The sequence below is a fragment of the Rousettus aegyptiacus genome, unplaced genomic scaffold (assembly GCF_014176215.1).
Source record: "Rousettus aegyptiacus isolate mRouAeg1 unplaced genomic scaffold, mRouAeg1.p scaffold_m13_p_5, whole genome shotgun sequence".
NCBI lineage: Eukaryota > Metazoa > Chordata > Mammalia > Chiroptera > Pteropodidae > Rousettus > Rousettus aegyptiacus.
In genome coordinates this window covers 108,891,381-108,914,452 of record NW_023416308.1, presented here as the reverse complement: position 1 = coordinate 108,914,452, position 23,072 = coordinate 108,891,381, and the positions used below count along the sequence as shown (strand labels likewise).

General features: G+C 57.9%; 2 protein-coding genes across 56 annotated transcripts in view; one reads left to right on the top strand and one right to left on the bottom strand.

The window, feature by feature from the left end:
- The first annotated feature begins 351 nt into the window (after positions 1-351).
- On the top strand, positions 352-17,731 carry MYBPC3 (myosin binding protein C3). 6 transcript variants are annotated; one of them, XM_036220849.1, is made up of 35 exons: positions 352-466; positions 1,553-1,819; positions 2,648-2,767; positions 2,847-2,939; positions 3,030-3,178; positions 4,016-4,133; positions 4,616-4,664; positions 4,832-4,861; positions 5,034-5,087; positions 5,493-5,495; positions 5,785-5,802; positions 6,091-6,254; positions 7,230-7,362; positions 7,636-7,638; positions 7,764-7,888; positions 7,959-8,064; positions 8,160-8,326; positions 8,749-8,914; positions 9,544-9,650; positions 9,737-9,766; positions 10,698-10,837; positions 11,091-11,171; positions 11,799-11,958; positions 12,276-12,380; positions 12,469-12,657; positions 13,799-13,933; positions 14,131-14,298; positions 15,034-15,122; positions 15,290-15,485; positions 15,725-15,864; positions 16,074-16,233; positions 16,346-16,482; positions 16,788-16,974; positions 17,218-17,255; positions 17,407-17,731. In XM_036220849.1, exons 1-34 carry the CDS (start codon positions 442-444, stop codon positions 17,226-17,228), a joined length of 3,825 nt encoding a protein of 1,274 aa, XP_036076742.1. In that variant the 5' UTR covers positions 352-441; the 3' UTR covers positions 17,229-17,255; positions 17,407-17,731. The 6 variants fall into 6 exon arrangements, with proteins under 6 accessions (XP_036076742.1, XP_036076743.1, XP_036076741.1 ...); XM_036220850.1 differs by having other exon boundaries at positions 2,645-2,758; XM_036220848.1 differs by having other exon boundaries at positions 2,645-2,767.
- A 1,124-nt stretch (positions 17,732-18,855) lies between these two features.
- The window catches only part of MADD (MAP kinase activating death domain), a 35,084-nt gene continuing 30,867 nt past the window's right edge, over positions 18,856-23,072 (bottom strand). For 22 of the 50 annotated variants that reach the window (XM_016146658.2, XM_016146659.2, XM_036220826.1 and 19 more), the window contains 3 exons: positions 22,111-22,180; positions 20,209-20,255; positions 18,856-19,878 (listed from right to left, as the gene is read on the bottom strand). In XM_016146658.2, the coding sequence (XP_016002144.2) occupies positions 19,774-19,878; positions 20,209-20,255; positions 22,111-22,180 (222 nt within the window). In that variant the 3' untranslated portion in view covers positions 18,856-19,773. Of the gene's footprint in view, positions 19,879-20,208; positions 20,256-21,838; positions 22,181-23,072 lie in introns of those variants that run through there. The other 28 variants (XM_016146673.2, XM_016146675.2, XM_036220835.1 and 25 more) reach the window with 2 other exon arrangements.

Below are 23,072 nucleotides of genomic sequence, written 5' to 3'. Positions count from 1 at the left end.
GAAACTAAGGCACTGGGAAGTTGAGGGAGTGGCAGCGCCAGGACTCAAGGCTGTGTGCTGTGACCACACCGCCCAGCGAGGATGCTTCAGGCTCATGGGCCCAGCACACTCCCACTGCATAATTTTCCCGTCAGGCGGACATACATAGACAGGGTTTGGGGTACCCCTGAGGTTCACTGAAGGTTGGGAAGGCAGAAGCCATCATACTGGGCTGGCGGCGGTAGGAACAGGGCCCAACCAGGAACAACGCGGCCCCACCTTCTCCTGGAGAGAAACTCACTCTCTGGAATTTGTCTATATTTAGCAGGTAGCTGGGAAGGAGGCAGATAAGGAGGGCCTGGGGAGGGGGAGCGCCCCTTATATAGTGTGGGGACGGGTCCCTGCTCAGATCCTCTGTGGGTGGCCTGTGTCTGCTCAGTTCCTGGTGTGACCTCTATCGAGATGCCTGAGCCGGGGAAGAAACCAGGTAGCTCCGGGTCTGGGGTCGGGCTGAGTGTGGGGCACAGAGGGCTGGGGGCATCTACAATTGGCGGGGAGCAGGACTGGGGTCAAGTTCCTGAGAGGGGACTGTCCTCCTGGGTCCTTTTCTGGCTCTCAGTTTCTCCTTCCCATCCTTCTGATGAGAGTGAGGGTGAACCAGGGCCTGGCGCACAGAGGGGAGGGAGCCAAGGCAGGAGGCTCCTGGGGTCACCCCCTCACTCTCAGGAGACAGAAGGACCCTTCCCTGCCCCAACCTCTGTCTTCTGCGGCAAGGTTAGGCCTGGCTTGCCTTTTGGGGAAAGGCCGCTGCAGGCAGGCACCCAGGCTCACCGAATGCTCCTGGACAAGTCCCACCCCGCGCTGGGGCTCAGTTTCCCCATCTATACAAGGAGGAGTTGGGTTGGTTCCTTCTAGCTCTGAGAGTCTCTGCTTTATGAGCCTGCCCGCCTGCGGCCCCCACACCAGGCGTGGCCCCACATTGAGGTAATGCATACTCTGCTCTGGGAGAGGACGGTCAAGAGGGCCCTGAGCCGTGGCCAAGGGCAGAGAAAGTCACAGCCTTTCACAGGACCACAGGGTCCTGGTCCTGACCTGCATCCTTATCAAGGCTGTCCAGGGCACGGATCCAGCCCCCCAGCCCCCAGCCCCCTCCCAGGCCAGCTTTATCTCAATTGCCGATTCTCAGCCTGAGGCCCTTGGAGGACAAATTTAGCCACATCCGAGTAGGCAGAGTACCTGTTCCTTGCCAAGGGCCCCAGATGGTGTGGGGGAGCAGCTGGGCTCATCATTGGTTTCCCTGGGGATGGTACCCAGGGATGCACTTAGCCAAAGTCTTGTTTGGAGGTTAGGCTCTCACGCCGGCTGGCTGTGTGATGTTGGTAAGTCGCTTCTCTTGTCTTTGGTGTCCTCACATGAGAAATGGGCATAATAATTGCACCTCTCTCCTAGAGCTATTGGAATATTAACTAAGGTGATGCATTAAAGGGGTCGTCATCACATTTAATAAGAGGGGCTGCAGGCGTGGGGTGCGTGGGCAAGCCAAGGGCCCCTACCGCCTCCATTGGCCCCTCAGGCTCAGCCTTCAGCAAGAAGCCACGGTCAGCAGAGGTGGCCGCTGGCAGCCCTGCAGTGTTCGAGGCCGAGACGGAGCGGGCAGGAGTGAAAGTGCGCTGGCAACGAGGGGGCAGTGACATCAGCGCCAGCGACAAGTTCGGCCTGGCAGCCGAAGGCACGCGGCACACGCTGACGGTGCGGGACGTGCGCCCCGCTGATCAGGGGTCTTACGCAGTCATCGCTGGCTCCTCCAAGGTCAAGTTTGACCTCAAGGTCATAGAAGCAGGTAAGGCCCTGGTCAGTCTTCCCTAGGGTTTGAGCTTCTGGGTTCAGGGACAGCCCCGCCAGCCCTCCATCACCCGGGGCGTAGGAGGTGCTTTCCCACTTTCTTGCGTTTGCTTTGGCTGTGCCCTCTGCCAGGAAAGCCCCCTTTCCTGCAGCGAGAGCTCTCTGAGTGCCCCCATGTGGTTCTCTGGCTCGTTCCAGACATTGTGGAGGTGGGGGAAATTCAGAGCTGAACAAGACATGACCCTGTCCTCCCACTGGACACCCACACACAGCCGGCGTGTTGTGTGCTGCCAGGGAAGTCCTGGGAGCTGCGGGGTGGAGGGAGCCCCGCCCAGCCTGGGGCCTGGACCAAGGCCAGAGCCTGGGAAAGGGGAGGAACGATGTACTTCAAAGCTGGTCAGGGCAGACTCACGGGGGTGTGGGCACAGACGGTCTGTGAGGGCAGGAGAAGGCGAAATGCAGGCTGGCTCCCCAGCTCAGCATGAGCCACCTCTGACAGGCTCCTGGGGGATGAGACAAGAGGAGGGCTTTTGGAATCTTCATCCAAGCGAGATGCCTCGTAGACAGTGTGTATTCTTAGGTGTGACCCTCAGGAGAGGTGGGGGCAAAGGAGAGGAGTGGGTGCATGAGCTCATAGAGGTGGTGGGCAGAAAAGGGAGAGAATTTAGGGGACAGATGGGGTCATGGGTGAGTGAGAAGAGAGGGACCAGGTGAAGCTCTCCACACACTGCGGTATTTAATGAGTCGATAAAGACTGAGGAGGGACCAGGGACAGGAGGGGTCTCTGTTTAGAAGCTGCTCCATGATGCCCCAATGATCCCAGCAGAGAAGGTGGAGCCTGTGCCAGGCCCCGCTCCTGCCCCCGCTGCCCCCGAGGCTCCCGGAGTTCCCGGAGAAGCCGTGGCCTCAGCCACTGAGGTAGAAGGAGGCTCCTCAGGTCCGGAAGGTGAGAGGGGCTGGGCGGGAAAGCCAGGGTCAGCGAATGGGAATGTCCCAGGGCAGGTCTCAAAGGTCTCTGCTCACAGGATCAAGTTCAGCAGTCCCCAATGGCCATGGTGCCGCCGATGACCCAATCGGCCTCTTTGTGACACGGCCGCAGGATGGCGAGGTGACTGTGGGTGAGTGTGGAGCCGATACAGCCAAAGGTGTGGGGGCGGGTGGGAGGCGTCAGGGCATCCCCAAGCCCATCCCGACACCCTCTCTTGCAGGAGGCAGCATCACCTTCTCAGCCCAAGTGGCTGGGGCCAGCCTTCTGAAACCACCCATGGTCAAATGGTTCAAGGGCAAGTGGGTGGACCTGAGCAGCAAGGTGGGCCAACACCTGCAGCTGCATGACAGCTACGACCGGGCCAGCAAGGTGGGGCCTGCAGGGCACAGAAGCCCGGGGGCACAGGGGTCATGCGGACACATGTAAAGGGTCCTGAGAGCCCTGGGAGGCATGGGGGGGGGCACCATGACACTGGAGGCACATGGAGGGTGCAAAGAAGGGGCCAGGGTGCTTGGGAAGTAGGTTGGGGAGCCGAGTGCACACGAGGAGCATGGGGCAGCTCAAAGGAGGGTTATGGGGAGGCCCAGGGGACCTGTGAGACATGCAGAGCTTGCAGGGCAAGAAAGTCTCAAGGGGGCATAATAAGACTTGGGGTCCCAGGGAGCTTCACATGGTGAAGCATGGGGAGCACTAGCCAGGGAGGGTGAACAGCCCCTGGATGGATGGGTATCAGAGCTAATGGCCTCAGTGGCCAACCAGAACAATCCATCATAAAGACGAGGAAATCGAAGCTTGCGAGTTTGTCGTTGCTGGTCTGAGGTCACTCAGAGCCAGGCCGAGAACCTGTGCCTTGACTTGCAGCCTCACACTCTCCCACTCTTTCTGGCCCAGGCCAGGTGGCCTCTGGCAGGGCAGGGCTGACACGTTCAGTTGCATGCGCTGTGCACTGCACAAAAGTGCCTCGTCTGAAGTGAATGCCATCTGCCTTATAGCCATCACAGGTTTATATTTTATCACCACCTTATGCCAACAGATGGCAGTGGCATGTCTTGAGAAGAGGTTCCTTTTGCTAGTTACACAAAACTATGGGTTAACTAAACCCTGAAGTGTGAGAAGGGTGGTGGCCATTAGCCACCCCCAGTCTCCTTTAGGGGTGAAGGGCCTCGTCTTCTAGCCCCTATCTCCCCTGGCACCTCACCCCCATAGATCTACCTGTTCGAGCTGCACATCTCAGATGCCCAGGCCACATTTGCTGGTGGCTACCGCTGTGAGGTGTCCACCAAGGACAAATTCGACAGCTGCAACTTCAATCTCACAGTCCACGGTGAGGAGCGTGCCCTGGCCTCTGGCCTGAGCTCGGGCTCCCCATGGGTCCTGTCCCCCGCACCTGCCTCCACTTCCCAATGCTAAGGAGGATGCCTAGTCCTGGCCAGACAACTGCTGGCCACATGCCCTAAGCTGCTCATCCAGGGGCATGAAAGAAATCCATGGAGGCTTCTAGGGCTGGAGTGGGGTGACAGCCACGTCTAGATCTTGTTTGGGTCTTATCTTGGTGTACCAGGCTCCTGGCACAGGTGAACGGGTAAACTGAGAGATGAGTGGATGATCAACCACCTCTAAGATTACCTGTCCCCCTCCCTGATAACTTGACCCTGGCAAGGCTCAGGATGTGGGGTCCGGGGGCAGGTGCCCACTCCCAAGGGGTCAGGGATGGGCAGGTCTGTGATACCAGAACCCAGGGCAGGGATCCTGGGATGGTTCCCTCTGAAGTCCCCTTCCCTGTTTCATCTCCCTCTTTGAACCCAGAGGCCATTGGCCCTGGAGACCTGGACCTCCGATCAGCTTTCCGCCGCACGTGAGTGGCCATGTCTCCTGGGGTCCTAGGGGTGGCCAGCCTCAGGGTCAGGGCTGGGTGCTGCCGGGATCAGGGCTGGGGTGCTGTGGGGGTCAGGGTTGAAGTTGATGGGTGTAGGGGAGAGCAAGCTCCCTGGGCAGCTGAGGAACTGGTTCTAACCCCCACAGGAGCCTGGCCGGAGGCGGTCGTCGGATCAGGTACCCCTCCCTCAGCCCTACATGCACTGTACACAGACCCTAGGCGTCTGAGACAGGCAAAGAGCCGCCATCTGGCCAGTGTCCCTTGCTGTCACTCTACCCCTACCACTACCTGCTCCCAGCCCCTTCTAGTGGGCTCTGCTTCAACCTCACTGGGGATTCCTTTCCACAGTGACAGCCACGAGGATGCCGGGATTCTGGACTTCAGTTCACTGCTGAAGAAGAGGTGAGTCCCCGGGTAGCAGCTCCCAGGGAAGGTGGCAAGACCCAGTTTAAAAATCCTGGCACTGCGGCTTTGCAGCTGTGTGTCGCTGAGCGGGTCATGCGCCTCTGAGCTGGTTTCATTGTCGGTCAAGTGGAACAATCCTGGTGCTGGGAAGAGTCAGAGGGCTCTGTAGATATTATGTCCTGTGAACGAACATCCTCGCAGCGTTCCCCCATGACCACCCCACACTCGAGTCTGCAATAGCTCACCTCAGTAGGTTTCGGGGACCCAGAAGATGCTAGGAGAGGGCCCTGGAGCCCCAGGAATTGCTCGCCCAGCTCAGCCCAGCTGACTCATGTCCTCTGTGCCCCCTCCCTCCCTTTCCCCCCTGGACCCTGCATTACGGCTGATGCTGCTGTGGCCCAGAGAGTAAGTAAGCATTGGGGTCGGGTGTTTTGGGGGGGCAGGATGCTAGCAGGATCCCGTCCCCATCCCCACCACAGTGGGTGAGAGATGGATGAGGCTGGTCATCAGACAGACCTGGGTGAGGTGCTGATACCCACCTGCCAGAGCTCAGGAGGAGTAAACAAGGAGAAGCGGAAGGGCGTGAGCGCAGGGAGGCGGGAGGCGGGAGGGCCATGGGCGCCAACCCCGCGTCTTCGGGGCAGTAGACCACTCCTCTAACGGGTCCCCTGCCTTTCTGCCCCACCTGGAGCAGCAGTTTCCGGACCCCGCGGTGAGTGCCCTGTGACGCCCAGCACCCGTGTCACCCTTACTTCCATCAAGAACCCCTTCCTAGCCCCAGCCCCCACACTGAGCCTTAAGCCCCCTGGACCCCTGGAACTGGCGGACACTCCCGCAGGCTCAAGCTGCCCCACCAGAAGGGAAGGGGCAGAGCGGCCGCGGCAGCTACGACCCCTTGGTCTTGGCCCCAAGAAGCCCCGCGCTAGGGGAGGGGTCTGCAGTCCTGCCCCTGGCCACGCGGCGTCCCCTGAGGCCTCTCCTCGCGGACTGCGGGGCACAGGGACTCGAAGCTGGAGGCTCCGGCCGAGGAGGACGTGTGGGAGATCCTGCGGCAGGCGCCCGCGTCGGAGTACGAGCGCATCGCCTTCCAGCACGGCGTCACGGACCTGCGCGGCATGCTCAAGCGGCTCAAGGGCATGAAGCGCGACGAGAAGAAGAGCACAGGTTTGCCCTCCCTCCGCGCAGACCGAGGGGCCGCGGCCCCGCCAACCCCGCCGCGCGCGCGGAGACAGAGGGTGCCGCTTAGCCCTGCAAGGGACAAGAGCGCACGTTAACCCCACTCTTGTGTAGGAAAAAAAACCCAACCAACCAAACAGAGAAAAAACAGGAGCGCCCAGGTTAGCGATTTCCACACAGAAAAAAGAGAAGGGCAAAGGTTAGCCCAGAGACACCTTGAGGAAAAGGACTGAGCACAGGTTAGCCCTCCTCAGCTGGTAAAGACCAGGTGATCCCTTCTTCCCCCACCTGCCCTTAAAAAGAAAAACCTGCTTAACCCTTGCAACACGAGAAAAAGGGAAGAAGCCAGTTTAGGCCAAAGACCCACAGCTGGGAAAAGGGTCAAGCCTGGGGTCAAGTCTTCCTCACAGGCAAACAGAACAAAACAAAACAGGCAGGCCAAGGCTAGCCAGCCCCCTTACCCCAAGGCAGGCCATAGGAGGGGGCTCGGGCCAGCCCTTCCCCACCAAGGTTTTGGCAGGGCGGATGTCGGCCTCCTGCACAGCGAGCTGGGAAAGCAGGGGCCTCGCCTGCCGGCTAGGTGGGGGCAGCTGGCGTGCCAATACCGGAGTGCAAATGCTGTTCAGACAGAGTCCAGAGGTAGAGCAGCTCCGCTGGTTCCTTCACTTGTTCTCCTGACAAGCTTCTGTCATTCTGGAAGCCCCTAACCCTGTCCCTGAGCTGAGCACGTGGAGAAGACCCCAAAGAAGATGGTTGGACAAAGAGAGAGACATGGAGACGGCAGACACGTAGAACAGACAGAAATACACAGTCCCAGTGGAGGCCCAGAGAGAGAAGGGGGAGGCAGGACCCTGGCCCTCTGCCGGTCGCCCTGGGGTGCGAACCTTCTGCGCTGGTGCGAGACCAGGCTGGGGGCGGGAGGGCAGGGGCGGCAGGGAGGCGAGGCTGAGGGGTGGCACTCAGCCTTTCAGAAGAAGCTGGAGCCCGCCTACCAGGTGAGCAAGGGCCACAAGATCCGGCTGAGTGTGGAGCTGGCAGACCCCGACGCCGAGGTCAAATGGCTTAAGAATGGACAGGAGATCCAGATGAGTGGCAGGTGCGGCCAGGGGGTGAAGCGGGGTGGGGTGAGGGGGGCTAGGGGTGTGGGGAGGGGCCTCAGGAGAGAGGGCTGCTCCCAGCCCTGCTCTCTCTCCACCGGTGTTCTCTGTCTCTGTCTCTCGGTACCCGTCTCTCCATCTCCCTCCATTTCTCTCTCCCTGGGTCTAACTTCCCATCTTTCTGTTTCTGCCCGTCTCTCTTCCTCGCTCTTTTCCTCTGGGTCTCACTTCCTCCCACCGGGGATACTCTAATGGCCTCTTCTGTTCCACAGCAAGTAAGATCCAGCTTCTGGAAGGGCTGGGGTGGGGGCACGGGGGGGCCTGACCGGGGGAGGGTTTGATGGAGCACCGGGAGGTGACTCCATGGCTCTTCCACCGCTGCTCTGTGGCCCCTGCCCAGGTACATCTTCGAGTCCAATGGCGCCAAGCGTACCCTGACCATCAGCCAGTGCTCGCTGGCGGATGACGCGGCCTACCAGTGCGTGGTGGGCGGCGAGAAGTGCAGCACCGAGCTCTTCGTGAAAGGTGGGCTGGGGGCCCCGGGACGGGAGGGCCACAGAGGGGCCTGCCCGTCACACCCTCCTTGCCGTGGCAGAGCCCCCGGTGCTGATCACGCGGCCCCTGGAGGACCAGCTGGTGATGGTGGGACAGCGAGTGGAGTTCGAGTGCGAAGTCTCTGAGGAGGGGGCCCAGGTCAAATGGTGAGTGCTGGGACATGGGGACATGGGGCAGGGCTGGGAGGCCTGGGGGCAGCCCCAGAGGAGGCCACAGCACCTGCTGCCCACCCGCCGGCCAGGCTGAAGGATGGGGTGGAGCTGACCCGGGAGGAGACCTTCAAATACCGCTTCAAGAAGGATGGCCAGAAACACCACTTGATCATCAACGAGGTGACGCTGGAGGACGCTGGGCATTACGCACTGCGCACCAGTGGGGGCCAGGCGCTGGCCGAGCTCATCGTGCAGGGTGAGGCCCGTGGGGACAGGAGAAGGAGCACACAAGGCCGCAGGGCCTTGGGCCTCCTCGGCTCCAGCCCCCCAACCACGTATGGGAATCAGGCAAACCCAGGATCGAGGCCTGTGTGACCTGGGGCAAGTCACTTTCACGCCCTGAGCCTCACCTTTCTAATCTGTAAAATAGGATGCTGCGGTGGCCATCTCAGAGGTCATCAGAGAATCAGGGGGCCCTGGTTAGTGTCACTGCCCCCCCGACACACACACACACACACACTTGAGGTTCCTTGTGTACCCTGCGCCATCATATGCACACATGAGTCACACTCACACATGCACACATGTGTTTTCACATGCCCACGTGATCTCCACAGGGATTCACACCCACACCCACACAGTCCCTCCTTAGCTCACTGGCTCGGCCCTGCCCCCCAGAGAAAAAGCTGGAGGTGTACCAGAGCATCGCGGACCTGACGGTGGGTGCAAAGGACCAGGCCGTGTTCAAGTGTGAGGTGTCAGATGAGAACGTGCGGGGCGTGTGGCTGAAAAATGGGAAGGAGCTGGTGCCTGACAGCCGAATAAAAGTGTCCCACATTGGGCGGTGAGTGTGCAGGGCTTGGCCCCAATGCCGATGGGGGACAGGCATATGGGATGGGCAGAGACTGAGACAGAGACAGACAGAGAGACAGACGCACACACACAGAGAAAGACAGACAGAGAGACAGGGAGAAACCGAAAAGGACAGAGACAGAGACAGAGAGACAGAAAGCTATGGAGAGACAGAAGCATGCAGAGGAGAGTCCATCGGAGACAGAGAAGGAGCAGTGAGAGAGCCAGACAGGGCTCAGAGACCCCGGCCCCCTCCCCGTCACTGGTGACCAGGGCAGGGCAGGAGGCCACGGGAGGCAGGCTCTGGCTAGGGGCCCTTGCTTTCTCCCAGTCTCTTACTCACACCCCGAGCATCTGGGCTGGCCCGTGCTGGGCCTAAGGCCATGGAGGTTGATGAGACCAACCCCTGCCCTGTTTCCAAGGGCCCGGCCAAGGTAACACTTTTATACTCTTACCTCTGAAAACGTGTGAGGAAGCTGGACAATTCAAAAATAAAGAAAGGACTTAAAACGCTAGAACACCAGTGAGCTAGGATGGGCCAAGGGCCCCCTGGCTAGGGTGTCCGGTGGGGCTGAGGGTGTGTGGCCCAATGGGGCCCTCTGAACCACCGCTGTCCTGCAGAGTCCACAAACTGACCATTGATGACGTCACACCTGCAGACGAGGCTGACTACAGCTTCGTGCCTGAGGGCTTTGCCTGCAACCTGTCCGCCAAGCTCCACTTCATGGGTGAGCCGGTGGCCGGGGTGGGCCGGGGCCTCTGTCGCTGGGCCCTGCCTTTGCCCGGGTGTCACCTGCTCTTCCTTATCTTGCAGAGGTCAAGATCGACTTCGTGCCCAGGCAAGGTGAGTCTCAGGGCCCCTGTGCGCCACCTCTGCACTCATCCAACATGGCTCCCTCCACTCACAGATGGAAGAGCAAAGATCTGGGAAAGGGGCTCTGAAGCCCAGCCCTAGCCCTGCCAGTCAGGACCATGGGCCAATTATAATCTCTCCGCGCCTCAGTCTCCTCATCTCTAAAATGAGGATCCTGATAGTGCTTCCTTCATGGGTGCCAGGAAAGGTGAGAAGAGATGCTGTGTGTGAGCTGTCAGGTGACAGAACATATGTGAGCTTTTACTATGAAATCTTTTCCATTTTTAGAAGTATCTCTCCTACTTTTAGATTAAACTTTAGTCGGGCATTTTAGAATCCTAACTTCAGAGTAGTCCAGGCTGAGGCATGCTCTAGATCAGTGTTTTCCAAACTGGGTTCACTTAATACAAGATACTCCATTTAAAAAGGGTTCCATGGTACAATAAGTTTGGGAAACACTGAACACCTGTCCCGCATCTTACTAATTCAGGAGGTGCATTATTACCATGGCCAAGACTCTGAAAAACCTGCGGTAAAGAAATGTGCTTAACTTTCTTTAGTCCAAGGTTTTCCTAAATTATTTGGCCTTGGGAGCTTCCCCCCTCTGCCCAGCAGGATGTTGAAGTTCCCAGAAACAGTTTGAGAAACATTACACTCGGTGACCTGATGTTACAAACTCCCCGGGAACTTCTTGGGGTGACAGAATGTTCTAGAGCTTGATCAGGTGGCGATTGCACAGGTATATACGTTTGTCAAAACTCATCGAGCTGTATGCTCAAATTTTGGCATCTTATTATATGTAAATTATACCTTAATAAAATTGATGAAAAAAAAATGGGCATGTGCTCCCTCCAGTTTCCCCCCATTTTATGGGCCTCAGGCCCTTCCCCTTTTTCCAATCTATGCCATCTCCCCCCATCAGAACCTCCGAAGATCCACCTGGACTGCCCAGGTCGCACATCGGATACCATTGTGGTCGTGGCTGGGAACAAGCTACGCCTGGATGTCCCTATTTCTGGGGACCCTGCTCCCACTGTGATTTGGCAGAAGACAGTCACACAGGTACTGTGGATCATTCCTCCACTTCCCCATGGAGACCAATGAGCATTAGGACCTACTCCGCACCCCACATGGGCACACCCTGCAGTTGCCCACTGACTGGGAGTGCAGAGGCTCAGCTGGCAGGGAGGTGGGCAAAGCAGGCAGACGTGGGGGCGGGCAAAGGAGAGACGGGGCGGGGAGGGGGCACTGGCAGGGATTCCCTCCAGGCTGAGCCAGTCTGCTTTCCCCTCCTTCCCTCTTGCTGTGTTCCCAGGGGAAAAAGGCCCCTGCTGGGCCAGCCCCAGATGCCTCCGGGGATGCAGGTGCCAGTGAGGAGTGGGTGTTTGACAAGAAGGTAAGCGAGGCCGAAGGTGGGGTGAGGCTCTATCCACCCTTGGGCAAGGCCTCTGTGAAGGTGCCACATTTGGCCAGTTGTGCTGCTGCCCCAGGCAGGGTCTCCAGGAAGCTACCCGCCTGATAAGCCACAACTTGGCTCCCATCCTGCTGAGCCGACTGTTACTTCATGCTTCCTCCCACCTCAGGGGTGGGTTTCCCTGGCACTTTTTAGCGTGAATAGCTGCTGGAGGGCCACTCAGAGCAGCTTTTCCTCCTCCTCGCCCTGTTCTTCTATCCGGCTGAGGTCTTTGTGGGATCCTCACAATAGCTCTGTGAGGTCATGTTATTCCCATTCAGCAGATAAAGAAACTGAGGCACAAAGAGGATAAATGATTGTCTAAAATTCCACGACAAAGATAGAGCTAGAGCCTGAGACCCTTGCTCTGGCGCCTTGCCCACGGCAGGTGTTCAGGAAAGGTTTTGGGACAAGGTGCTCGTGTGGATGCAGGTTCCATTCAGGCTTGCCTTCCCCGTGGACCCTGAGCTGAGCTCCTTTCCCAGCTCAGAATGGCTGGCCATTCCAGAGGCTGCAGAAGCCTCTGGAGTCCAACTTGGGTCCTTTCCCTCACCCTGCCCCCCCTTCCAGCTGCTGTGTGAGACCGAGGGCCGGGTCCGAGTGGAGACCACCAAGGACCGCAGCATCTTCACGGTCGAGGGGGCAGAGAAGGAAGACGAGGGTGTCTACACCGTCACGGTGAAGAACCCTGTGGGCGAGGACCAGGTCAACCTGACAGTCAAGGTCATCGGTGAGGCTGGCTAGCCAGGATCCAGTAGGGGAAGACAGAGGGCCAACCAGGGAGGGCCCGTACACGTACTCATTTAGTCACTCAATGAACATCAAGGGGCACATTCTCAGGTCCATGGAGAGGATTGGGACTAGGACACAGGTGAATATAAATGGCGGGGAGCCATGAAAGGTTGGTTGTGACATGATCAGAACTGCATTCCTGAAAGATCTCTTTGGCTCTGGGGGTGGGAGTGAGCCTGTAGCCTTTGATTGAGGTGGTGAGGGGACCAGCGACGTTGGCCCTGGGCCGGGCTGATGTGGGTCCACTCCCGTTAGACGTGCCGGACGCCCCTGCAGCCCCCAAGATCAGTAACGTGGGCGAGGACTCCTGCACGGTGCATTGGGAGCCGCCCGCCTATGACGGCGGGCAGCCAGTCCTGGGTGAGTGGATGGCACCCGGGTAGAGCCGAGGCCAGACGGGGTGAGGGTGTCTGGGCGCCAGACCGGAGCATTAGCCTCCTTTGCTCAGGTTACATCCTGGAGCGCAAGAAGAAGAAGAGCTACCGGTGGATGCGGCTGAACTTCGACCTGCTGCGGGAGCTGAGACACGAGGCGAGGCGCATGATCGAGGGCGTGGTTTACGAGATGCGCGTCTACGCGGTCAACGCCATCGGCATGTCTAGGCCCAGCCCCGCCTCCCAGCCCTTCATGCCCGTGGGTAAGCCCGCCCGGCCTGGCACTGACCCCGGTGCTGTCCCTGGCGACCGGACCCAATAATAAATAGCAGCTGCTTTGTGAGGGCGGCCGCCACACTAGGCATTTACATCCCTAGTCTTTAATCAACAGTCAGGGGTAATCCTCTTCATGTCATAGATGAAGAAAGTGAGGTTCACAGAAATTAAGCGACTTGCTCAAGGTTACCCAGCGGGTAGAGGGTGGAGCTGAGACTCGCACCGCTCTCACCCTTGGTTCGTCTCTTGAGCCTCACTTTTCATATCTATAATGCGGGAGTGATGACGATACCTGCTTTAGAGAACTGTTGTCAGGATGAAATGAGATGATGCAGGCAGAGCAGCTGGCATGCGGTAGGTGTCCGATAAATATTAATCGTCCCCTGCTCCCCACTCCTTTCAACTGGGGCTTGTCATATGTGGAACAAGGTAAGGGCAGTGGGTGCCTGAGGGACAGAGGGACATCTGTCTGTGGAAATGGCCCTGGACCAGGAGCTGGAGATCGGTTCGCAGGGCCGGCTCCATCATCCCCGAGAGGGCCATCTGGAGTCATTGTCTCCCCCTGAAGCCTCAGGTCCCTCATCTGTATGATGAAAGCAGAGAAGGTAGAAAAGATGCTGAGGGTGTGGCAGGCTCTTGAAGACACCTGTCCCTACTAAGATGCGCGCACCTTCAAGGGCAGCTGTCTGAGGGAGGGGCAGGCACCCCCTCCACCTCAGGGAGGGGGCACGGCTTGGGGAGATGGCAGGAAGGGGGTGCCTGTGGGAAGAAGGGTCCAGTCCTCTCTGTTTAGGGGCTGACTTCCAGTTTGCTCAGCTCTTCATCAACTCACCTAATCATACAGCACCGTGAAACTCCCGTGTTTCAGACTAGTTTTCCCTCGAATTACATTATAGCATTTCCTATGCTATCTGACAGAAATGGCTCCTTCTAAGCTCTTTGTGTTCTTTGGGTGTCTTTTCCTATTCACAGCCTTCCTTTGTAATTGTTTGTTTTTAAGCCTATCTGGAGACATGTATTTTAATGGAACTGACCTATTTCTTAAAATACTTAAAAGCTAGCCAAAGAGGAAGTCTCCCCCTCCCCACCCCCGTCTGACTCAGGCCCCTCTCTGACCTCTCTGCCCAGGGCCCCCCAGTGAGCCCACCCACCTGGCAGTGGAGGATGTCTCTGATACCACGGTCTCCCTCAAGTGGCGGCCCCCGGAGCGTGAGGGAGCTGGAGGCCTGGACGGCTACAGTGTGGAGTACTGCCAAGAGGGCTGTGAGTGTCCCCTGCCCAGCCCGGGGCCCGCGGCCAGCACTCTTCTCCAAAGTGGCCCCCAGGCCAGGCGCCTGTCACCCCGCAGGGCCCTCCCTATCTGCAGTGGAGGCCCCAGATAGCCACCAGAGGGTGGGCAATGGGCAGAGGGGTGTCAGTGTTGACACTGCCCATGTCTTGCCTCCCCACCCCACCCTCAGGCTCAGAGTGGGTGCCTGCCCTGCAGGGGCTGACAGAGCGCACATCCATGCTGGTGAAGGACCTGCCCACCGGGGCCCGGCTGCTCTTTCGGGTGCGGGCACACAATGTGGCAGGGCCTGGAGCCCCTGTCACCACCAAGGAGCCTGTGACGGTGCAGGAGATACTGCGTGAGTGCCCCCTCGTGCAGTCACAAAACCCGCCACCGATACCCTGACCCTTGGTGCCAGCGGAGGTTGGGACAGTCCAGGAGACCCTACTAGAGGGAGGAGCTAAATGCTGGGCAGGAGGGGTTGGAGCCCTTCTCCATGCCCAAGCCCAGGGCAAACCTATGCGGAAAGTGTCCTCTTGGTTTTCCACGCCCACCCGTCTGGAACAGGGGCATGTAGGTCATATATCATCATCTCCCAGCTCTAGTCTGTGTCTCTCAGCTTCAACAGGCAGGTATTTTCCACGTGCTCAGGACTGAGCAGCGAGGCCACTCGGGGTCAGATTGGCTGATCTGGGATCCACTTCCCATTCCTTTATTCCCAAAAAAGGATCAGTTGTTTAAGCACTGGTTCTCAAGGCGGAAAGAGGCAGGAATCTGGGGTGGAAACAGCACGGGTTATAGGATCCAAAAGCCTAGATTTGTATCCTGGCCTGTGTGACCGCAAACAAATTGCTCACCCCCTCTGTCCCTGCCTCCTCTTGTATCGGTGTGGTGAGGCTCAGGTGGAAGCAGGAGCTGTGTGCACCGCTCCGGCTAGGGTTTGGGGGAGCTAAAGGTGGGGAGATGGGCCCAGGAGGCAGCATTTTTCTTTGTAGCTCTCTGGGCTCTGCCTCAAGAGAGAACGGACTGGTGGCGCTTCTCAGGCCTTGGGCCGTGGTTGGTCCCCACTGAGCCACCCACTCTGTTTCCACAGAGCGGCCACGGCTCCAGCTGCCCAGGCACCTACGCCAGACCATCCAGAGGAGGGTCGGGGAGCCCGTGAACCTCCTCATTCCTTTCCAGGTAGGGCTGGCCCCCTTCTCCGCCTCGCAGTGTGGTGTTCGTGCCTAGCAGAGGGGTATGTCTCAGGGCTGGCCACACCCCGGGACCTCACCTGGGCATGCGAGGCTGCAGTGGTGGCCGGCCCTCAGGAAGAGCCAGGCTTGGGAGTGAGCTGTTCCTCCGCACAGGGCAAGCCCCGGCCTCAGGTGACCTGGACCAAAGAGGGGCAGCCACTGGCCGGCGAGGAGGTGAGCATCCGAAACAGCTCTACGGACACCATCCTGTTCATCCGGGCTGCTCGCCGCACCCACTCCGGCACCTACCAGGTGGCTCTGCGCATTGAGAACATGGAGGACAAGGCGACACTGGTCCTGCAGATCATTGGTGTGTGGCACCGGGGCCTCCCTCTGAGCCCCCTCATTTCCTGCCCCTGAGCTGGACCCAACCCAGGGCTTTGCATCTTCCAGTCCTGGGGCCCCTGCTCTGGGATGCCCAGAGTCCTGCAGAAGGCCACAGCCAGGTCCAGGATGGCGGGCCACGGGGCCCCTTGTGCCTGGCGTCCCCTGCTCTTGCCCAGGCAATATCAGGAGCTGTGGTGTTCCAACTGGCTCTATATTCTGCAGACAAGCCAAGTCCTCCAGTGGATATTCGGGTCACAGAAACGTGGGGTTTCAATGTGGCTTTGGAGTGGAAGCCACCCCAAGATGATGGCAACACAGAGATCTTGGGTTACACAGTACAGAAAGCTGACAAGAAGACCATGGTGAGCCTGGGGGGCTGGGCCCCACATATACCCTCCCTAGGGCCAGGCAGACCCGGGCCCCAGGTGCCTTTCCCCTGGCCTGAGAATGGGCCTTCCTCTCGTCCTCCCTCTCTGATCTGGTTCCCTTCACGTTGGGGTACCCAAGAGAGGGCCTCCGCAGGAAGTAGGACCTGCCCCCAGAGACCCCTCCCTTTCCTCTACACCTGCAGGAGTGGTTCACTGTCTTGGAGCACTACCGCCGAACCCACTGCGTGGTGTCAGAGCTTATCATTGGCAATGGCTACTACTTCCGGGTCTTCAGTCATAACATGGTGGGGCCCAGCGACAGTGCTGCCACCACCAAGGAGCCTGTCTTCATCCCCAGACCAGGTGCCGTATCCTCACTTTCACCTGGGGGAGCGGAGGCAGGGAGGCGGTGGGGGCAAAGGAGGGGTGCCTGGCTTGGTGTGGCCCTCCTGGCACAAAGTCCTGTTACCAACAGGCATCACATATGAGCCACCCAACTACAAGGCCCTGGACTTTTCTGAGGCCCCAAGCTTCACCCACCCCCTGGTGAACCGCTCAGTCATCGCCGGCTACAATGCTACCCTCTGCTGTGCCGTCCGGGGTAGCCCCAAGGTAGGGAACTTCGGGCCCAGGTCCAGGCAGACCCACGAGACAGGGCTCAGCGGCTCCAGCCTTGAGCGGTCCTCTCCCCAGCCTGTGCCCCTGCTTCCTCTCTGCCTCTGGAATCGGGGCCAAGTTCCTCCTCCTGAGCAGGGTCTCAATGCTCACCGTTGGCTCCTTGTCCATTCTCACTCTTTGGCAGTTTCGGACCCAGGGGGAGCCCCTGGAGTAGGAACACCAACACCACTCTTTCTCCATGCCTGCTAAGTCCCCTGTCCACCTGAGGGTTTTTCTTTCTCTCACTACCTGATTTATAGCCCAAGGTTTCCTGGTTCAAGAATGGCCTGGACCTGGGAGAAGATGCCCGCTTCCGCATGTTCAGCAAGCAGGGAGTGTTGACCCTGGAGATCAGAAAACCCTGCCCCTTTGACGGGGGTGTCTACATCTGCAGGGCCACCAACTTACAAGGCGAGGCACAGTGTGAATGCCGCCTGGAGGTGCGAGGTGAGGAACCCGCTGGGCCAGAGCCTGGGGTGGTGGAGGAGGCAGGGCACCAGCCGGGCCTCTGCTTCCTGGCCCAAGCAGCTGCTCTGGCTGAAAGGGCAATGACCTTGCCACGTCCAGATGGGTTCTGGCTTCTGGGCTCTGTTGTTAGAGCTGCTCCCCCAGCCTCCCAGAATCTGGTAGGACACACGTGGTGCTGGAAGGTGCAGCACACAAACGACACGGCCTCCTTCTCTCCTGCAGTACCTCAGTGACCAGGCTGGCTCGCCAGGGAAGGCCAGGTATGTACTCCAGACCACCCTGACAATTAGGGCCCAAATCAGAGGCTGAGCCCTGGCCCTCGGTCTAGGGGCAGCCATCAGAAAATGAGGGTGCCGGTGGCTCTTAGCAAGGTTTCAGTCCAGTTCACTCACAAGGGAACCTGTGTCACAGGTGCAACCAGATGCCGGCCCATGTGCCAGGAGCCTGGAAGGAAGCGGACAAGCTACCTTCCTGCTGTTGGACGTGTGTGTGTGTGCAAGTGTGTATCTTGGGGCTGGGCTGGGGGAGGCATCAGTAGCGCAGCATAGTCACAAGCAGGTGTGGAAAGGACTCTACACAGACTGACCTGTCTAGAGCGCCTGTTGGAAATTTCAGATCTTCTGGGTGAAAAATGAGTGGATTCAAGAAACGATGGCTGCAGACCCGTCTTTCTGGCCTGTCGTGTTTCTTAGCGTATAAGGGCAATAAAAGATCAGTGCACTCGTGGAGGACTGACTCTTCTTGTCCAATGTGCTTGTTTTCACACAAAGCACAGGAGAATTTAGTTGATCATCAGAGCAAACTAAAGGCCGGTATCCTGTCTCCCAGAAGAGTGAAATAAGGCCCAGAGTGGAATCCCAAATTCATAAAATGTTAATGCTAGAAGGAACCTCAGTCTTCCCTCACTGTATACAGTCTTCAAATGAAGAATCTGAGGAGCTGTGACAGGAAAGTGTATTAGAAACGCAGCCAGAAGCCCAAGGCTCTCCTGCCTGGTCTCATGTGCTCAGTACTATCTTTGTCCAGCAGCCCAGATGTGGGGCACTGCTGAATCTCAATGTGGTTCTGTGCCCTTAAGGCCTGGAGTGGAGCTGCACTGAGCTGTTTTGGAGACCCAGTGGTTAATAAGCCCAAAGCCCATGTACACCCGTATCCCACTGGGAGAGAGTGACCCTGTCCAGCAGAAGACACTGGGAACAGGAAGATGTCGGGCTAGGGCTATACTCTGCTCTTCCTTCCCCTAGACTGATCATCAGTTTCCTTTTTGGAGGAAGAAGCCAGTTCTCAGAGGTGCCCTGATAGAGTGTAGAGGGTCCTTCCTGCCCAGAGTACCAGGGTGTTCCATGGCATAGAAAAAAAATTCCAAGAGGGCTGGTCCCAGGGCTGCTTCTCAGAGTTCTACCCAATCTAAGACACTCTTGGCCAAGATCCCAGAGCTCAGGGATCCAGGGCCTGTGGGAAGTCCCACTGGCTAAGTCATAGTACTCTCTGGACCATATCTGTAAGGAAAATCAGGAGCTGGGCCCCCAGCCGTGATTCCTCCACTGCTAAATTCATCTCTGCTCAAGTGTCAAAGCCAGTTTGGCTGCTCCCTCTAGTGGCCAATTCATAGTCCAGCAGCCCTCTAGGAGCCCTGAGGTGGCACCGGGAAGTCCCTTCCCACTGCCCCTCTCTGGCAGGCCAGAAGTGTGGCGAGGAGCCCCACTGGGCCAGAGGAGTGGGAGGCTGAGCTTCAGTGAGCCAGAGCTGGATAGGCATGGTCTCCTCCCTGCTTCCTTTAGACCAGAGGTCCTTTGTAGAGGCCACAGTCAGCCTTCCCGGTCAGGCTGAGGAGGCATCATTTAATGCCAGGAGCCCAAGGGGAATTAAGGACATTTATTTCACATTTGCACGTCTGTACATTTTCTATAAATAATGTGGAACTGAAATATGTACAATCATCCTTGCCCACTCCCAGGCCATCTTTCCCTCTGGCACCCAGTGCCAAGAGATGCTGCCTGCAGAATTTGGCCTCTTCCCACCCCTCCGGGTTCCTGGGTGTGCAGCCAGTGGTCCCTGGGACTCTCCTAGCTCCAACCACTCTGTTCTCTCATGCCTAAGGCAAGGCAGGCTATTGGAAATCGCCGCTCAGCAAAAAGCAGCCCCTCTGTGCTGCTCCACTGCAGTGGTGGAGGCCATGGTAGGCAGCAGCAAGGCTTGCGGCCCATGGGCGGTAGCTGCCAGCTTAGGAAATGCATAGGGAAGCAGGGAGGCTGCCACTCACTCTGCTGCCCCTTGGGTCTCCCTCCCCCTCCCTGCCCACACCTTGTCTGGGAGGACAGGCCTCATTCCTCACAGAGTGGGACTGCTCCAGGCACCTAGTCATGCTGGATCACAGAGGATGGAGAGCCAGAGTCCTCCATTGAAGGTCACAATGCCAACCACAACACAAATGTCTCAAGGACACACAGTAGTGGACTCGCAGTGGCTTATACTCAGAGTTCTTAAAAGCCATTGGCCCAATAAGACGGACAGACACACACACACATACACACACACTCTTGAGCCCAGAAGGGCAGTAGGCTGCTGGTCTTCTGGGCGGGAGAGGGTGAGAGCAGAAGAGACTAGCTCAGCCCTATGATGGACACAGTGAGAAAGACACATAACTGGGAACCAACTAAGCCACGGCAAGGTGCTTGCAGAGAACATACACGTGTCATCCACTTGTCATAGCAGCATTGCGCACTTGGAAATGGCAAGGGGCATCCCCTGGGCGGGGGCAGCCTTAGCCCCCCTCCATCAGCTAGAGACGGGCCGGGGTGGGGTTCTGAGATCTTCCTCACTGCTACGAACTGCAGCCACATATGAGAAGAGACACAACACAGAGTAGCAGATCTCGTGGGCCTAAGGAGAGAAAACCAGACAGATCAACATCAAAGACTTCATCTCTTCACTCACGTAGATCTGCCAAGTGGAAAACTGTCTTAACATGGCTCAGGCCTAAGCGAGGCCTCAGAGCTGGCCAGTGGGAGCGGGGGTTAGTATGTCTCTTCCCCAGGGCCAAAAACCTGTTTCAGCTTCAGTTGACTCTTTGGCATCTGACCAAATTTGCCCTTCAAATCGTTCCTAATTGCCCCTCGCCCTGTGCTCTCAGAGGCCCCACATTCCTCCTGTCTGAAGGTCCCCAGGGAGCCCTGTGCAGACTGGCCCATCAGGGCTGGGCGGCACACTCACCATTGGTGTCTTGTACTTGTGGCTCACCACTTCTTTAATTTCAGGAACTAAAACCGGACGGGCAAGAGACAAAACAGAAAGTTCAAAACTAAGAGCAATAGTGCCATGCTCCCCCAGGCGGCAGCGCCCGGCACCAGGGTCCCCTTCCCCTCAGTGGCCTCTCCCAGTGGCTACAGCAGCTTAGGCTATGACGACTTCTGTCTAGCCCCTGCAGGATGAGAAGACACTGCCCCAGACACTGCCCTCTGAGGTCTCCAGTGGCTCCTTGCTTGATGGCTGTGACTCTACGCACTTCTCTGAGAGCCCAGCATGGAGCAGGTTAGCCTCTCGCCAGCCTGATCACTGCTACTGTCCGAGGCCCCTGAGAAGTACAGTGGCATATTCCTGGGCTTGGGTTGGGGAAGAGTTGTCTAGCCTCTACCTCACCTTGCTCAGATGCCCGAAACTCTGGCTGTGTTAAGCACGGTTCCCTGTACTCCCGGCACCTACACAGAGGGTCCTGAGGCTGGATGAAGTGGCATGACACTAAACCCGCCAGACCTGTGATTCCTTCCCTGAGTGGCAGGAGAGGCCCAGGCCTGCCCGTGTGAGGGAGAGCGTCAGAGGGCTCTGGAGCAGACACACTGAGCAGAAGAGACAGGCGAGTACAGCACTCAGGAGGGAGGTGATAGGGAGCATCAGGCGAAATACACACATGTCCACAGCCCAGAATGCAACACTAAGAGTCACCTCTGCCCCAGCCATGCAGGGGCTCTGCTTGGCCAGAGGAAGGAGCAAGGCTCCCAGGGAATAGCCATCACCATGGCCCCTGGAGATGGGAGCAGAGGGGCATGGCATCCCCCTGGGAGCCAGAGAACGTAGAATGAAAGTTGGCCACCCCTCCTTCTGACCTGGCGGGTAGAATTCAGGGGACCCAGAGTTAACAGGGAAAAAACTCATCAAAAGTGGAGGAAGAAGCCCAGGTCCTCTCCTGAGTCGGAAGATTCCCCAACATCTCTCTGGCAGGAGAGAGAAGGGAGCACATGGGGAGAAAACTCAGAATCAGTGAGCCAGCGCCAGGGTGGAGGCAGGTTGGAAAGGAAGAGGGTGGGGAGAGAAAGGAAGAGACAAACTGGCCATGTGAGCGGCCAGTTTGGCTGAAGGGAGCCCGCCCCACCCACTGCAGGGCCCAAGACGGGGCCTGGGGAGAGGCAGCACGAGCCGAGCCGAGGTCACTTTACCTGCTGGAGAACGAAGGTTTTCATAGCAGCGATGAGGGGCACAAAAGAATGAAGCACAAACACAGCAGGAACTCAAAGCCCCGGGGTGAGAACCCACCTCACCGCACGCCAGCACTTGGCTGGGGGGAGGCTGGCTCTCAGCTTCCAGCTACAACTGCCCCATCTGCCTCTGAGGCCCACCTGGCTTCTCTGCCCTCTAGAGTGAGTCTGCCTGGACCGCCGCATGCCTCTCCTCTACTAGCACAGAGGTTAGGCGGACACCAGAGTGGCACCAGGGTGGCTAGATGGAGCACTGGGCTACGAGGAGGATCTCAGCAGGCGGCACGAACACAGCAGAGCTTGGGGACTGCCTGTCTGCCCTGCCCCAGAACTTTCTGACCACTGCCCGGCTGGCCGAGTGAGGGAAGCTGGAGCTAGTTCGTTGAGCCCTTTTAGTGCCACCTCTGAACGCTAACCCTGTCTAAGGCCACTTGCTCTTCTGTGACCCACTCCCTAGCTGCCATTGTCTCCCTTCCTTCTCTTCTTCGCTCATCTCGGGGTTCCCTTTTCTCCCCTATCACTCCGGCCCCTCTGGATTCTGCAGAGCTGCTGCTTCTCTCTGGCTCTAGTCCCTCCTCTGGAGCTCCGAGGTTTGAGTTACTGCCATGTGAGTCCAGACCTAAGAGCAAAATAGTGTAATTACCAAATTCCTCCAGGACAAAGACGCCTCGAACTGTATTGCACTTTTTAATGTGATTCAGCTCTATGAAAACCTGCAAGAGAGGGAGGGAAGGTGGGGTAAGGTCCAGAGGCTCCCCTCTAGCCCCACAAAGCCCACTTTCCCAGCTACAGCCCCACCCACACACAGAAAAGCTATTTCCCAAAGGGAGGACAGAAGAATCCACACACACACAACTCAAAGGCGCTAAGAAGCGAAGACAGCAGAAAGGGCATGTACCTTCCGCTCCTGGCCGGAGGAGAAAGCATGGGAGAGAAATGAAGGAGTTAGTTTTAATGGACAAACCCAACCCAAAGGCCCCTCTGCTGGCCTGGGCTGCCCGCCCATACCCTGTGTCCGGAGCAGCGTTTGTCGGACACTGTGCCCCACGGGTCTCCCCCACTCAGCCCATCAGCTCTCTACCCTTCCATACATCCTCCTCCGGCGCAGAGGGCAGGCACGGGCGCAAAGCTCCCCTCAGAATGTCCTTGGGGTGGAGGCGTTGCTATCTTCCTTGAAACAGGATCCAGGCTCTCCCAAGAAGCACGAGGTGGTCATAATAACAGCTACCACTTATGGGCACCTACTAGGAATTCTACAAAAACTATTTGCAATCCTTATACCTATGTGGCACAGTATAGAGTACTACCCTCATGTTACAGTTGAGGACACTGAGGATCAGAAAGTTTATTTGCACGTGAATAATGAACCTGGGCTCTGAATCCACGTCTAAAGACTTTCTATTTGTCCCCCCAACTGTGTGACTCCATCGGAGGGTCTCAGGCCCCCTCAACTCTAACTGACTGTTATGTAGGAGAAGGTGGACCCCATGGCCCTTACTCTTGTCAGTCAGGGTTTGAGTTCCCCTCTCTACAGGATCTTTCTTCTGGGGCAGAGCCTTAGGCTCGAGACCAGCTTGTACATGCTTTGTACAGATGTTAGGTCAG